Genomic DNA, 15,445 nt, shown 5'->3' with positions numbered 1-15,445 from the left:
TAAGACGCCATTTCTTATTTGATTTGGAGCATTTCCCTCTAAAAACAACAGATACAGCCAATACAGCAAAACCAATACAGATGTGCTATACAGGATAGCTAGGTTAAAAAAACAAATATATATATACGGTATATATATAAAAAAATATATATTATATATATATATATATATATATATATATATATATATATATATATATATATATATATATATATATATATATATCAGAGTTCCAGGCATATTAAATAAAGGCTTACTCTGGAAAAAAATTACTACTTCTTGCAAATGAAGTTATATTAGTTGTCAAATTACTCTTATTACTGATTGAGGATGGAGGGAGGGTCAGCTGCATAGAGCAGAGTGGAATGATGGGACTTAAAGGAATAAGCAGCGCACACCATGCAGCTAATCCAGGAAGTTACCGGCTATTTCACCAGTGGTAATGCAGCATATGTGATTGCACAGAGCAAATTTATTGGTAAAAATGCCCCTAGATGTGTTATGTGTTGTCCACCACCCATTTATTTTTTACCTTTTTGAGCCTTTGGTTGGATATTCCTCTTAAGGGTGCATTAACACCACATTTTTGCAATACGCATATCCACACGCCGCATGCAAATCATGTGACCAAAGTGAGAAAGTGGCTACGGTCGGCTCCTTTTTGAATCATATCAGTTTTATTGCCGCACTATAAACCAAGGAAGACCACGATTTTCAGTCCGGCAACAAAACCGGATGCAGTCCAAAAATGAGCTTACCCAAGTCACTATCAGCAAAAATGTGGTGTGAATGCACCATAAAAAGGGGGTAACAGTTGATAAGGGAATATAATTTAACCCTATAAGGGTTATTCAAAGAAAGACAAATAAAAAATAATTATATATTATATATTATATATATATATATATATATATATATGTGTGTGTGTATAATGATGCCAAATGCTCCATACCCAAGGAAAAATTCCTTCTTAATTCCACACATGGCAATCAGAATGAATCACTAGCTCAACATCCTACCTCAAGAAAATTTTGTACCCATAAAACTTTTACATGGGTTGTCCAGTAGGAAAAAAATTTCACCTATGGGCAGAGACTTGCTATTTAACCCCTTAAGGACCGAGCCCTTTTTTTTGCAATTCTGACCACTGTCACTTTATGCATTAACGCCTTAAGGACCAGGCCCATTTTGGTCTAAAGGACCAGAGTGTTTTCTGCACATCTGACCATTGTCACTTTTATGTCACCGATCTCGGACCACGCCAATTTACATGGTCAGAGTACCATCATGATGAACATCATGAGGATTATAGAAAAATAATCACCGAGAGAATTCCTCCTGATCGACTAGATAAGGGTACAAATATAAAACATAGCTTTTAATAATAATTGATTAAAACATATATGTAGAAAAAAATACGCATCAGCATAGTGACTAGAAAAACGTGTGCAGTGGTGTCACGGCACTCAAAAAAAGGTGTCAAAATGCACCTATATGCGACTCCTGTATTCCTCTTTTCCTACAGTGTGTGTATATATCTACCATCCTGGTAGGGGTCTTTAAGTGTCCTAGAAACCCCACAATTCAGTCTAACCCTAAAGGGTAAAAAGATTTATATCTGCATGAAATCATTCTTATTGTTCCCTCTTTATGGGTATCATTGTGGTTCCGGATTAATTGCAGGTGGTAGCATTTTCCCTATGAGGCTGAATACATTGTGTGGCTGTTGTGATTTTTACAGTCCACACACCATTACTCCTATCTAACCTCATGGCTAATACACTCATCCCACGCAAATTATGTTATTGTTATATCTATTCAATATTTTTGCTGCTGATCTTATTGCTGATAAGTTGTGACTCTATAAACAATGGTGTTACTGATGTACGGTATCTTGTTTTAAAAAAAAAAAATTTCGGTGCCAAGTGTTGTTCCCTGATGATCCTGCAACATCAGGCAGGTGAAACGCGTAGGAATTGTTATCTGGGATAATACTGCTTGTTTCTTGGCTACTTGCTTCCTATTTTTATCTGGCACATAATTTCTAGCACATTTTTTCTTTTGGTCATACATTGAGCCCCGGGGTATACACCCATACAGTACTAGTCCACGGCCTACTGCCTTCTTTCCTATGTTTATTATTTTCTCCCTCACTTAGACAGGGTAGGGCCCGTCACCGTGGTTGAGGCCCCCCTATTAAGGAGGTGGGTCCCTCAAAAGGCAGGGACAGAGGAGTGGGCTTTTTAGCCGTTAGTGGGCACATTTTCCTGTTATCAGCATCTATCAAATCATATCTGTAGGGATTGGTTGTTCACCCATCATATATAGATATTAGAGCTGCACATCTAACGCCCCTCCTATCTATACACTAGTTGAGTAACATTCTGTCCCTCTTATAGCAAATGCGGGATGGTATACCTCTGGGCAAATTTTTTGACCTTTTTTAGTTCGTTTTTTTGACACATTTTTTTGAGTGCCGTGACACCACTGCACACGTATTTCTATTCACTATGCTGATGCGTATTTTTTTCTACATATATGTTTTAATCAATTATTATTAAAGGCTATGTTTTATATTGTACCCTAACCTAGTCGATCAGGATGAATTTTCTCGGTGATTACATTGTCACTTTAAGCATTAATAACTCTGGGATGCTTTTACCTTTCATTCTGATTCAGAGATTGTTTTTTTGTGAAATATTCTACTTTATGTTAGTGGTAAAATTTCATCGATGCTTGCATCTTTTCTTGGTGAAAAATTCCAAAACTTGATGAAAAATTTTGCACTTTTTTTTACTTTGAAGCTCTCTGCTTATCAGGAAAATAGACATTTCAAATAAATTATATATTGATTCACATATACAATACGTATACTTTAAGTAGGCATCATAAAGTTGACATGTTTTTACTTTTGGAAGACATCAGAGGGCTTCAAAGTATAGCAGCAATTTTCCAATTTTACACAAAATTTTCAAAATCGGAATTTTTCATGGACCAGTTCAGTTTTGAAGTGGATTTGAAAGGCCTTCATATTAGAAATACCCAATAAATTACCCCATTATAAAAACAGCACCCCTCAAAGTATTCAAAATGACATTCAGTAAGTGTGTTAACCCTTTAGGTGTTTCACAGGAATAGCAGCAAAGTGAAGGGGAAAATTCTAATTCTTCATTTTTTACACTCGTATGTTCTTGTAAACCCAATTTTTTAATTTTACAAGGGGTAAAAGGAGAGAAATCTTGTTACCCAATTTCTCTCGAGTAAGGAAATACCTCATATATGTATGTAAAGTGTTCGGCGGGCGCAATAGAGGGCTCAGAAGGGAAGGAGCGACACTGGGATTTTGGAGAGTGAGTTTTTCTGAAATGGTTTTTGGGGGTCATGTCACATTTAGGAAGCCCCTATGGTGCCAGGACACCAAAAAAAAAAAAAAAAACATGGCATACTATTTTGGAAATTACATCCCTCAAGGAACGTAACAAGGCGTACAGTGAGCCTTAAAACCCCACAGGTGTTTGACGACTTTTTGCTAAAGTTGGATGCGTAAATTAAATTTTATTTTTATTTTTTTTATTTTTTTTTATTTTTTTTTTACACACTAAAATGCTGCTTTTCCCAAATTTTACATTTTTACAAGGGGTAATAGTGGAAAATGTCCCCCAAAATTTGTAACCCCCATCTCTTCTGAGTATGGAAATACCCCATGTGTGGACGTCACTGAGCTGAGCTGAGAGTGAATTTGTTTGGAATGGGAGTCAGGAGCCATGTGTGTTTAAAAAGCCCCCCGTAGTGCCAGAACAGTGAACCCCCCACATGTGACCCCATTTTGGAAACTACACCCCTCACAGAATTTAATAAGGGGTGCAGCGAGTATTTACACCCCACTGGCGTTTGACAGATAGTTGGAATTAAATTTTTCATTTTCACGGACGACCTGTCAGACACCTGTAAGGCGTAAATGCTCATTGTACCCCTTATTACATTATGTGAGGGGTGTAGTTTCCAAAATGGGGTCACATGTGGCCCCCCCCACATGTGACCCCATTTTGGAAACTACACCCCTCACATTGTTCTGGCACTATGGGGGCTTTGTAAACACACATGGCCTTCAGTTTCAGACACATTCTCTCTCCAAAATCCCAATGGCGCTCCTTCTCTTCTGAGCATTGTAGTTCGCCTGCAGAGCACTACATCCACATATGGGGTATTTTCTTACTCAAGAAATGGGGTTACATATTTTGGGGAGCCTTTTTCCTATTTTCCCTTGTGAAAATGAAAACTTTAGGGCAACACCAGCATTTTTTTTTTCATTTTTCCATCCAACTTTAATGAAAATTCTTCAAACACCTGTGGGATGTTCAGGCTCACTATACCAATCGTTACGTTCCATGAGGGGTGTAGTTTCCAAAATGGGGTCACATGTGGGTATTTATTGTTTTGCGTTTATGTCAGAACCGCTGTAAAATCAGCCACCCCTGTGCAAATCACCAATTTAGGCCTCAAACGTACATAGTGCGCTCTCACTCCTGAGCCTTGTTGTGCGTCCGCAGAGCATTTTACACCCACATATGGGGTATTTACGTACTCAGGAGAAATTGAGTTACAAATTTTGGGGGTCTTTTTATTTTCACAAGCGGTAAAAGGAAAAAAAAAATAAGTATGGGGCAACACCAGCATGCTAGTGTAAAAATTATTTTTTACATTAACATGATGGTGTAGACCCCAACTTTACCTTTTCATAAGGGGTAAAAGGAGAAAGCTCCCCAAAATTTGTAACACAATTTCTCCCGAGTACATAAATACCCCATATGTGGCCCTAAACTGTTTAATTGAAATACGACAGGGCTCCAAAGCGAGAGAGCACCATGCTCATTTGAGGCCTAAATTGGGGATTTGAATCCGCCACAAAAATACCCTACAGCAGTGTTTCCCAAATGGGGTGTCTCCAGCTGTTGCAAAACTCCCAGCATGACTGGACAGTCAGTGGCTGTACGGCAATACTGGGAGTTGTTTTTCAACAGCTGGAGGCTCCATTTTGGAAACACTGCCGTACAAGACGTTTTTATTTTGGGGGGGAGGGTGCAACGACTGTGTAGGGCAGTGATTACCAACCGCGGTGCAACGGCACACGTGTGTGCCGTTCGGCACTGCCTGTGGTGCCGCAGGATTTTGCAGTGATATATATATATTTTAAATGTCCCGCCCCAGCCTGCGCGCTTATGACTGACGGCGCAGGAGGGGGGGGGGGAAGGGAAGCCTGCGTGCACACTGTGCACACAGAGTCCCCCTCTCCCTTGTGGCACAGTGAGCCGAAAATGGTAGCCGGACTCCCATGCCTGCCGCGGAACTGCAAGCTGCGCGGGCCGGCTTGCTTAAGGTACCATAACCTTTCTACCCCTTCTCAACCCTGTCCAAACCCCCCCTTACCGTCACCCAGGTCCACCCTTACCCCCACTCACTCATGCCCACCCCCCCCCCTCTCACCCATGTCCACCCTCCTGTTATCTATGTCCGCCTTGTCCACTCCCCTGTCACTCATGTTTACCCCCCCCCAGTCTACCCCGTCACCCATGTCCACCCTCCTGTTCACCTATCTGTCCCTTTGTCACCCCAGTCCACTCCTCTGTCACTCCTGTCCCTCTTTTACCCCCTTGTCCACCCTCTGACCCCGTCTCCCATGTCCACCCTCCTGTCATCCATGTCCACCACCCCATCCAACCATCTGTCACCCATGTTCACCCCTATGACCACATCCTTGTCAACCATGTCCACACCCTATTCACCCCTGTCAACCCTCTGTCACCCTTGTACATCTCCCTACACCCCTCTGTACACTCCTCTACACCTCTCTGTCACCCATGTAAGCCCATCTGTCACCCATGTACACCCATCTGTCACCCATGTGCGGGCCTATTAGGTTTGTTTTGAAGGTTTAACGGTGAAGAATTGTGTGTGGAAGAAATCGTGATGATGGCCCGGACCAGATGGAGAAGACAAGGCAAAGATGCAAATTACAGAAGATGTGATTTTTGAGTTGCTGTATAAAGCAGCACTTTAAACTACAACTACATACCCACTGATAAATAGATCTAGTGCATTGCGTTGTTGACTTTTTTTTTTGCTCGACAACCTCGTTAGGGAAAATTTGCCGGATCTCAAACTTGCAGCAGAAAACTAGCTGTAAGCCCACCCGTGTGAATGTACCCTGTACATTCACATGGGGGGAGAGGGGGGCGAACCTTCAGCTGTTGCAAAACTACAACTCCCAGCATGCACTGACAGACCAAACATGCTGGGAGTTGTAGCTATGCAACAGATGATGGCACATTGGTTGCGAAACACAGAGTTTGTGACTTAACTCAGTGTTTTGCAACCAGTGTGCCTCCAGCTGTTGCAAAACTAGAACTCCTAGCATGTACAGTCTCTCAGAGTTAGGTAACAAACTGTTTCACAACCAATGTGTCTCCAGCTTGCAACAATCAGCATGCCCTTCGGCTGTCAATGCATGCTGAGTGTTGTAGTTTTGCAACAGCTGGAGACAAACTGCTACAACTCCCAGCATGCCCTTTGGTAGTCTGGGCATGTTGGCAGTTGTAGTTCTGCAACAGCTGGATGCACACTTTTTCATAGAAAAAAATGTGCCTCCAGCTGTTGCAAAACTACAACTCTCAGCATGCCCTTTGGCTTATCATGCTGAGAGTTGTTGCTAAGAAACAGCAGGTGGTGAACAGGCCTCACCTCCTGCTGTACCCTGCCGCCGGGACCGCCTCCGCTGCTGCCACCGATCCTGCTGCCCCTGTCACCGCCACCGCTCCTGAGGGGACCCCGCCGGACCAGGGAAAGGTCGTGATTGGTCGGTCGCTCCAACCAATCAATCACATGATCATGAGTCGGCACCCATGCCACCTCACTCCTGCTGGGTAAGGGTGAATTGGGCTGTCTCGGACAGCCCCATTCACCCTTTTTTTCTGGGTTAGAGACCTGATTGACCAGGAATCGCCACAAATCGACAGTCTGAATTGACTGGGGGGACTTTAGGACCCCCCCCCGGGCGATATGCCGGGATGCCTGCTGAACGATATCAGTCCCTGCCCGGCGAGTGGCAGGGGCCGGAAGAACGCAGGGCGTACTCATACGCCCCGAGTCCTTAACTCGGAAACGGGGGCGTATGGATACGCCCTGCGTCCTTTCGGGGTTAAACAGCTTATGCATGCCTTCCTGGTTTCCCACATGTGTCCGGTGTCAGGGCGTTCTGTCCGCAGGCTGGTGTCTCTTTTCTGGAGCTGCAGTGATGTGGCTCTCAGTGACACTCTCCCTATCACTGACTGAGGTGAGACTTTGCTGCTGCCAGTGATTGGCAAAGCAGGGCTGTGAACTCACATCTGAAGCGCTAGGAAGAATAGTGTCTGCTGAGATTCAGCAGACACCAGCCTGCGGACGGAGTGCACTGACACAGACGACCTAAGAGGAGCCAGGAAGGTACATATAATCTGTTCTTATTTTAATAACCAGCATCTGCCAATAGGTGAAATATTATTCTCAATGGACAATTCATTAATATAATGCTTTTCTTAAAGTATCTAGACTGCTCTTGAACTTGCTCCATAATCAACCATCACATAACGTAGTAGAGTTTCATAGTCTTACTGGTCTTACAGTAAATAATCCCCATCTGTTGATATGGAAACCTTTTCTCTAGATGTTACGTATGTCCCTTTGTCATAGGTCACTAGAAACATCTACTGTACTGTTCATTTATATATTTGTACATCGTGATCAGACTGGCCCAAAGACATCTATAATCAAAACTAAATGACCCCAAGAAGACTTTTTCCTTGTATTTCCTTGCAGTACCGACAGGTAGTGCAGGTGACACTGATGACAATGGTACTTATCTTGTCCCGTTCCGTGCAGTTTTTCTTCGGTAATCTTCTCCAGTTTCTTCAGCTCCGGGCCCGGCTTGAGGCATGGGTGGAGCTTAGTGACATCACCGCTGCTGACCTCTGCTGGGTCACGCTGCTAGACAATAGCAGTGGTATAGTCACTAAGCTCCGCCCGTACCCCAAGCCGGGTCCGGCGCTGAAGAAACCGGAGAAGATTACATAAGAACGACTGCATGGACAGGGATAAGGTAGGTATCGTTGTCATCAGTGTCACCTGCACTACCTGTCAGTACCGACATGTTAGTGCAGGTGACACTGGTGACAGATTTCCTTTATGATTTTACAGAAATTGAAATACATTATGCATTTAGAGCACTCAGTAGTTTATACTTTAAATTTAGAACTCTCAACTTTTATTACTTCTGTCTACTGAAGAAAAACACTTTTGCACAGTGTTAAACCGAACGTGATAAGTGACTTACTTGTTAAAGAATGGGGTGATTACATCAGACTGAACCGTAACATAAGTTTGTGGTGGACTCAAAAAGGAACCTATTGGCAGAAAACACAGATTTAGGATACATCACTATACAGAGTATCTGGGGGCCAATAAAAATTTAGAAAATTACCTAGATAGTTTGCCATTGAAAGGAAGCACAGTCCTGTGATGTAGGCATCATATCCAGCTTCATGAAGTTGTCCTGCACTAGTGTCATAACTTGGAAAACCTTCAGCACTCTCTGAGAGGGAGACAGTTATTAAAACTATATTGATTTGGTTAATGGAGCAAGAGAGAAGTGTATGTTAAAGTGTAGGTTTAGGAATGCCAGAAGAAAATGGGGGCCTTGGAACTGGAGGAACACATTGATTTAGTTGGAGACATGGCTAGACTCCACACATGACTGGGCTGTCAATCTGCAGGGATGACAATGGATAGGGTGAGGAGGAAAAGAAAAGGAGTTTGTATGTTAGACAGGTTACAAAAGCATGAAAGATCAATAGTGGGGTGATTGTGAGGGTGCAAAATCTTTGTGGGTAGAAATACAAAAACATTTTTCCTTTTTAAAGGGGTTCTCTACTGCCCTGTCTTCCTGAGCTCCGCTCGCAGTGTCTAGAAAGTTTATTACTCCAGACGCTGTGTGCGTGCTTCCGTGTTCGAGGCCGCCCTCTCGTGATGTCACGCCCGTCCCCTCAATGAAAGTCTAAGGGAAGGGGGCGTGACAGCGGTCGCGCCCCCTTCCCATAGACTTTCGTTGAGGGGGCGGGCGTGTCACGAGGGGGCGGGCGTGACGTCACGAGGGGCCAGTGGACAACCCCTTTAATAAATTTGCAAACATTTCTTAAATTCTGTTCTCATATTCTCATTATGGGGTACTAAGTGCAGATTGATAGCGGAAAACTTTATTTTAATAAAGCACAAGGCCGCAACATAAAATGTGAAAAAAAGTTAAAGGGTCTGAAGATTTTTTAAATGTACTGTATGTATTCTCTAGTTTTCCATACTGATCATCATTTGCTTTATTAAACAGAATACACCTTTCAGTTAAAGGCCGAGACTATATAAATCCTACAAACAGCTGACTGTGTAGGCTCTCACTGCTCTTCCAACTCTAAGAACCCAATCTAAAAAATACAGTGCGGATTTCTTGGCAGAAATCACAGTAATATCCGTGGATTTCGTTCACAAATTTTCCACTAGAGATGCTGCTGATTAGATTTTCACTTTATACACATCTAGTCTTCCCGCATCAAACTAGTGACATGATTTCAAAACGTGGGAAAATAAATGTGTGATATTCAACACAAATATTCAGTCAAAAAAAAAAAAAAAAAAAAAAAGCAGACTCTTTTTAAACAGATGACGATGTGAAATCCATATAAGGGCCCATTCTGGGCAGACATTTTGTTGGCAACAGGCACAGCAGAACAAGCCAACATTAGTAACGCTTAGTAATGCACCGTCTCCATAGATGACAATGCATTTCCGTGCAGATTCTGGAACGAATAAACATGTTCGTTCTTTCTGTGGAGTCCGGAATTTAAATTTACATGGAGGCTACTGCACTTGAATTTCCAAGCTGAGTTTTTCCCGCTGTATTTCGATGTGTAAATGGGCTGTAAATTTTTTTTTTTTTCTTTTTAAATGGAGAGAAAAAAAAAAAAAAAAGACAATCCTTTCCTTGTTCACACTAGTTACTTAGGTACCAGGATGTCAACATTTTTGTGTTTAAAGTTATTTTCCAAAACTATTTTTTAAATTGTACCCCTAGTCTTAAAATGAGATATAAACACCCTGGGCATATTGCCTCAGCACTGCTTCATTCAGTACTTACAGCGGAGACATGCTGTGATGACTACTAATAACCCTGCTCTAGATCTGATAGTAAAGGACAGTCGAAACCCGGGATTTATAGCAAAACTATATTAAAATGTTACATACTAAATTCCTTGAGCTTACAAAACAGTGACAGCTTTTCTGAAGCCTTAGGGGATTGATATGTATACAGAGCTTACCAAACTCCTGCCTTTCTACATAAAACAGGAATCAAAACAGGACTCAGCGTGTCCACATTGTTTACAGTTAGACACAGATCTTGTCCATATATTATGGGATTGTCTTTGTATAAGGGAATACTGGTACTTTATATTAAGGTATCCATTACAGTGGTCCCTCAACATACTATGGTAATCCGTTCCAAATGGACCATCGTTTGTTGAAACCATCGTATGTTGAGGGATCCGTGCAATGTAAAGTATAGGACAGTGGTCTACAACCTGCGGACTTCCAGATGTTGCAAAACTACAACACCCAGCATGCCCGGAAAGCCAACGGCTGTTCCCTGCTTCCCTGGCATCCTCGCTCTCCGTCGCCTCCATCACGTCGATATGCACACCGCTCTTATTGGATGACGGGACGGTGTGCGCGGCGATGTGATGACGACGATTGCGAGCGCCGACGATGCAGGTGATCCCGAAGAGGATGCGCCGGTGCCCCAAGGACAGGTAAGTGATCGTCAGCGGACCACACGGGGCACCGTAAACGGCTATCCGGTGGCAGCTGAAGCAGTCTGCGCTGCCGGATAGCCGTTTATGCGATGGTCCCGACATACAAAAGCATCGTATGTTGATGCTGCCTTCAACATGCGATGGCCTCTGAGAGGCCATCGTATGTTGAAATGATCGTATGTCGGGGCCATCGTAGCTCGGGGGGGGGGGGTCACTGTATACTAATAACCTTTCCATGGAGGTAAATCGTAAAACCGCAGTGGGGGACTTGTTATCTATTGCTAGTAAATTGCTCACTCAACTCTGGAAGGATTGAAGGAGGAAGCTGCCAACAAAGAGGCAATTTATCCAAAAGAGCAAGATGCTTTTGGCATAGGAAAGGACTAGCTACCTGAAGCAGAATAATGCAAATAAATATAAACAGATTTGGTCACCAGGGTTGAATAGGTCTTGAGTAAATATCCCCCCCCTTTTTTTTTTTTTTGCAGCTGAAGATATAAACACCTTATTACTTGAGTTAAAGGGGTACTCCGGTGAAAACCTTTTTTTCTTTTAAATCAACTGGAGGCAGAAAGTTAAACATATTTGTAAAGTACTTCTATTAGAAAATCTTAATCCCTACAGTACTTATTAGCTGCTGAATGCTACAGAGGAAATTCCTCTCTTTTTGGAACACTGATGACATCACGAGCACAGTGCTTTTTGCTGACATCTCTGTCCATTTTAGCAACCATGCATAGCAGCATGGTGGCTCAGTGGTTACCACTGCTGCCTTGCAGAGCTGGGGACTTGCGTTCAAATCCCACTAAGGACAACAATAAATAAAGCGTTACTATTATTATAATAACGTCAGCAGAGAGCACTGTGCTCGTGATGTCATCAGAGAGCATTCCAAAAAGAAAAGAATTTCCTCTGTAGTATTCAGCAGCTAATAAGTACAGGAAGGATTAAGATTTTTTAATAAAAGTAATTTACAAATGTGTTTAACTTTCTGCCACCAGTTGATTTAAAAGAAAAAAGGTTTTCACCGGAGTACCCCTTTAAGCAGTAATATATTATTTTTTTTTAAAAAGTTGAGAACATTCCATCCTATAAGAAAATGGCACTGATATCCTATAAACATCCTTAATGATTTTTTTTTTCTTTAAAGCCTTTCTTAGTGTGATTATTGAAAGAGCTGTTTATTTTACAGAAGCCAATTAGAGATATTAATAGATAGCTGACAAAAACCAACTGGTTCTTGAATTCTTACCAACTTTAGGAGGTTTAAAAGGGGCCGTTTGTAATCGCTTTTCCAGTTCTGCAAGGACAGTATGTGATATAATTGCCTAGGAGAGGACAATGGAGACAGAACAATTAATGCCAGATGTACAGCACAACTTAAACCCACAATGCTGCCACCAAGTGGAAGGAAAATCTATAGAATAGGACATAATACAAGGAAAGCATGTTCTGAAAATGATGCTTCATATTATAAAGAGCCTATGAATAGAAAGGCATAGGCTCTTTATAATAGGCTGTGTTCACATCACGATTTGTCCGTACGCAGAACGTATAGGTTTTTCAAATTCTTAAAAATAAAGAAATCGGACAGTTAGACCTGTCTCAATTCATTAAAACTAGAGACTTATTAACTACGTTTGTCTTTTTATGGCCTTTGAATCAAGATATACAATATTTACATTCATGGCCGGAAATGTTGGCACTCATGAAATTTTTTCTAGAAAATGAAGTATTTCTCACAGAAAAGGATTGCAGTAACACATGTTTTGATATACACATGTTTATTCCCTTTGTGTGTATTAGAACTAAACCAAAAAAGGGAGGGGAAAAAAAAAGCAAATTGGACATAATGTCACCAAACTCCAAAAATGGGGTGGACAAAATTATTGGCACCCTTAACTTAATATTTGGTTGCACACCCTTTGGAAAAAATAACTGAAATCAGTCGCTTCCTATAACCATCAATAAGCTTCTAACACCTCTCAGCCGGAATGTTGGACCACTCTTCCTTTGCAAACTGCTCCAGGTCAATCTTATTGGAAGGGCGCCTTTTCCCAAAAACTATTTTAAGATCTTTCCACAGGTGTTCAATGGGATTTAGATCTGGACTCATTGCTGGCCACTTCAGAACTCTCCAGCGCTTTGTTGCCATCCATTTCTGGGTGCTTTTTGACATATGCTTGCGGTCATTTTCCGGCTGGTAGACCCAACATCTCAGACGCAAAACCAGTTTTCTGACACTGGGCTGTACAATGCGACCCAAAATCCATTGGTAATCCTCAGATTTCATGATGCCTTGTACACATTCAATGCATCATGTGCCAGAGCCAGCAAAATAACCCCAAAACATCATTGAACCTCCACCATATTTCACTGAAGGTTCTGTGTTCTTTTCTTTGAAGGCCTCATTCCATTTTCAGGAACAGTAGAATGAAGTGCTTTACCAAAAAGCTCACTCTTGGTCTCATCTGTCCACAAGATGTTTTCCCAGAAGGATTTTGGCTTACTCAAGTTCATTTTGGCAAAATGTAGTCTTGCTTTTTTATGTCTGTGTCGGCAGTGGGGTCCTCCTGGGTCTCCTTCCATAGCGTTTAATTTCATTTAAATGTTTACGGATAGTTTGCGCTGACACAGATGCTTCCTTCCTGCTTATCCACCATCTGGACTATCCTGCGTTGACACCTTTCATAAATTTTTCTCTTCCGTCCACATCCAGGGAGATTAGCTACAGTGCCATGGGTTGCAAACTTCTTGATAATGTTGCACACTGTGGACAAAGACAAATCTAGATCTCTGGAGAGGAACTTGCAACCTTGAGATTGAGGACTTGAGAACCACAATTGTGGAAAAATATCAACAGAGTTCTCTTCTCCTCTTTCTGTTGTCCATGCTTAGTGTGGCACACACAGACCACACAATGCAAATACTAAGAAGACTTATCTCCTTTTTATCTGCTTTCAGGTGTAATTTTCATATTGCCCACACCTGTTGCTTGCCCCAGGTGAGTTTAGAGGAGCATCACATGCTTGAAACAATCTTTTTCCACAATTTTAAAAGGGTGCCAATAATTTTTTCCAGTCCATTTATGGAGTTTGGTGTGACATTATGTCCAATTTGCTTTTTTCCCCTCCTTTTTTGGTTTAGTTCCAATACACACAAAGGGAATAAACATGTGTATAGCAAAACATGTGTTACTGCAATCCCTTTCTGTGAGAAATACTTCATTTTCCAGAAATATTTCAGGGGTGCCAACATTTACGGCCATTACACTATGTGGTACAGATAATCTGAGAGTTTACAATGATTTTTTGTCCTTTTTAAGTAACCTACTTGTGACAGATTTGTGAAATATCACATTTACTTGTATCATATACTTTCTTTGCGTGTGTACCTACATAAAACGTATACGTCATATCTTCTACACATGCACAATAGGGGTTTCAGAAGGCGCAAAATGCCCGGAAATCATATTTTTATGTATACGTTAATTACATTAAAAAAAAGTAAACAACGTATTGAGTACGTTTTACGTAAATATACACGTTTCTGACATACACGTCAAGCGTATTAGAAATTGTGATGTGAACACACCGTAACTATGTATTTCTGAAAACAAAACATTTAAGTCAGAAAAGTCAATGGAACTTTTTCGTGATCTACAAAAAAAGGGAGGAAAAAGAAAAAACCTATAATCAGGAAAAGGTTTTATTTTTTTATTGAGAATTGGGCTCATGTGCAGGTCTATGACACCAATGTCAGAATAAAATAAAAAGTGCTTTCTGTGATTATTTACATTTTAAAGAGATAGAAAGAGGGACTTTAAAACTGTTGTGCACTGTGTAAAAAAGGGTTTAAACGAATTTACCACACGGTGTTGTGCAAATATTTTTTGGGTGTGTGTATGTGTGTGTCTGTATGTAAGCATAGCCTGAATGTGGGTCTAATAATACAAACCATCAGTATAGGGAACCATCAGAGGATTTGTAGCCATAATATGGGCAATAAGTATGCTTACTGTAAAATCTCTCTGAGGATCCATTGGAGGACACAGAGACCGTGGTATATCATGCTACCACTAGGAGGCTGAAACTAGGCAATACAAAAAAGAAGTTGGCCCCTCCTGGTTGGATATACTGCGCCTACAGACTGAGCAAATCAGTTTAGTCCCAAAAGCAGTAGAAGACGACATGGGAAGAAAAAACTGTTAACTGTCCGAGGGAACCACATACAAAAATTAACCTAACCAACCTCAGAACAAACAACCGAACCAAAAACACCAGAACAAATGGGTGGGTGCTATGTCCCCCAATGGATCCTCCGAGAAAGATTTTACGGTAAGCATAAAAATATTTTTTTTTAAATGTACTTCTCTCGGTCAGCTCCATTGGGGGACACAGAGACTGTGGGATGTACCAAAGCAGTCCGCGGGGTGGGAGAGAACCCAAGCAACTCAGGTGGAAGGCTGGGCAACAGTCGCCTGCAACACCTTGCGACCCAAGCTGGCAGCAGACGCAAAAGTGCACACCTGGTAAAATGTAGTAAAAATGTGCAAG

General features: G+C 41.6%; 1 protein-coding gene across 6 annotated transcripts in view; it reads right to left on the bottom strand.

Annotated features, from left to right (window-relative positions):
* PARN (poly(A)-specific ribonuclease) overlaps nucleotides 1–15,445 on the bottom strand; it is a 165,309-nt gene that overhangs the window by 82,290 nt on the left and 67,574 nt on the right. For all 6 annotated transcript variants that reach the window (XM_056534485.1, XM_056534488.1, XM_056534487.1 and 3 more), the window contains 3 exons: nucleotides 12,142–12,217; nucleotides 8,513–8,623; nucleotides 8,366–8,435 (listed from right to left, as the gene is read on the bottom strand). In XM_056534485.1, coding sequence (XP_056390460.1) covers nucleotides 8,366–8,435; nucleotides 8,513–8,623; nucleotides 12,142–12,217 — 257 coding nt within the window. The remainder of the gene's footprint in view (nucleotides 1–8,365; nucleotides 8,436–8,512; nucleotides 8,624–12,141; nucleotides 12,218–15,445) is intronic.

Source organism: Hyla sarda, chromosome 8 (assembly GCF_029499605.1).
Source record: "Hyla sarda isolate aHylSar1 chromosome 8, aHylSar1.hap1, whole genome shotgun sequence".
In the NCBI taxonomy this organism is placed as follows: domain Eukaryota; kingdom Metazoa; phylum Chordata; class Amphibia; order Anura; family Hylidae; genus Hyla; species Hyla sarda.
This window is presented reverse-complemented; position numbering and strand designations above follow the sequence as displayed.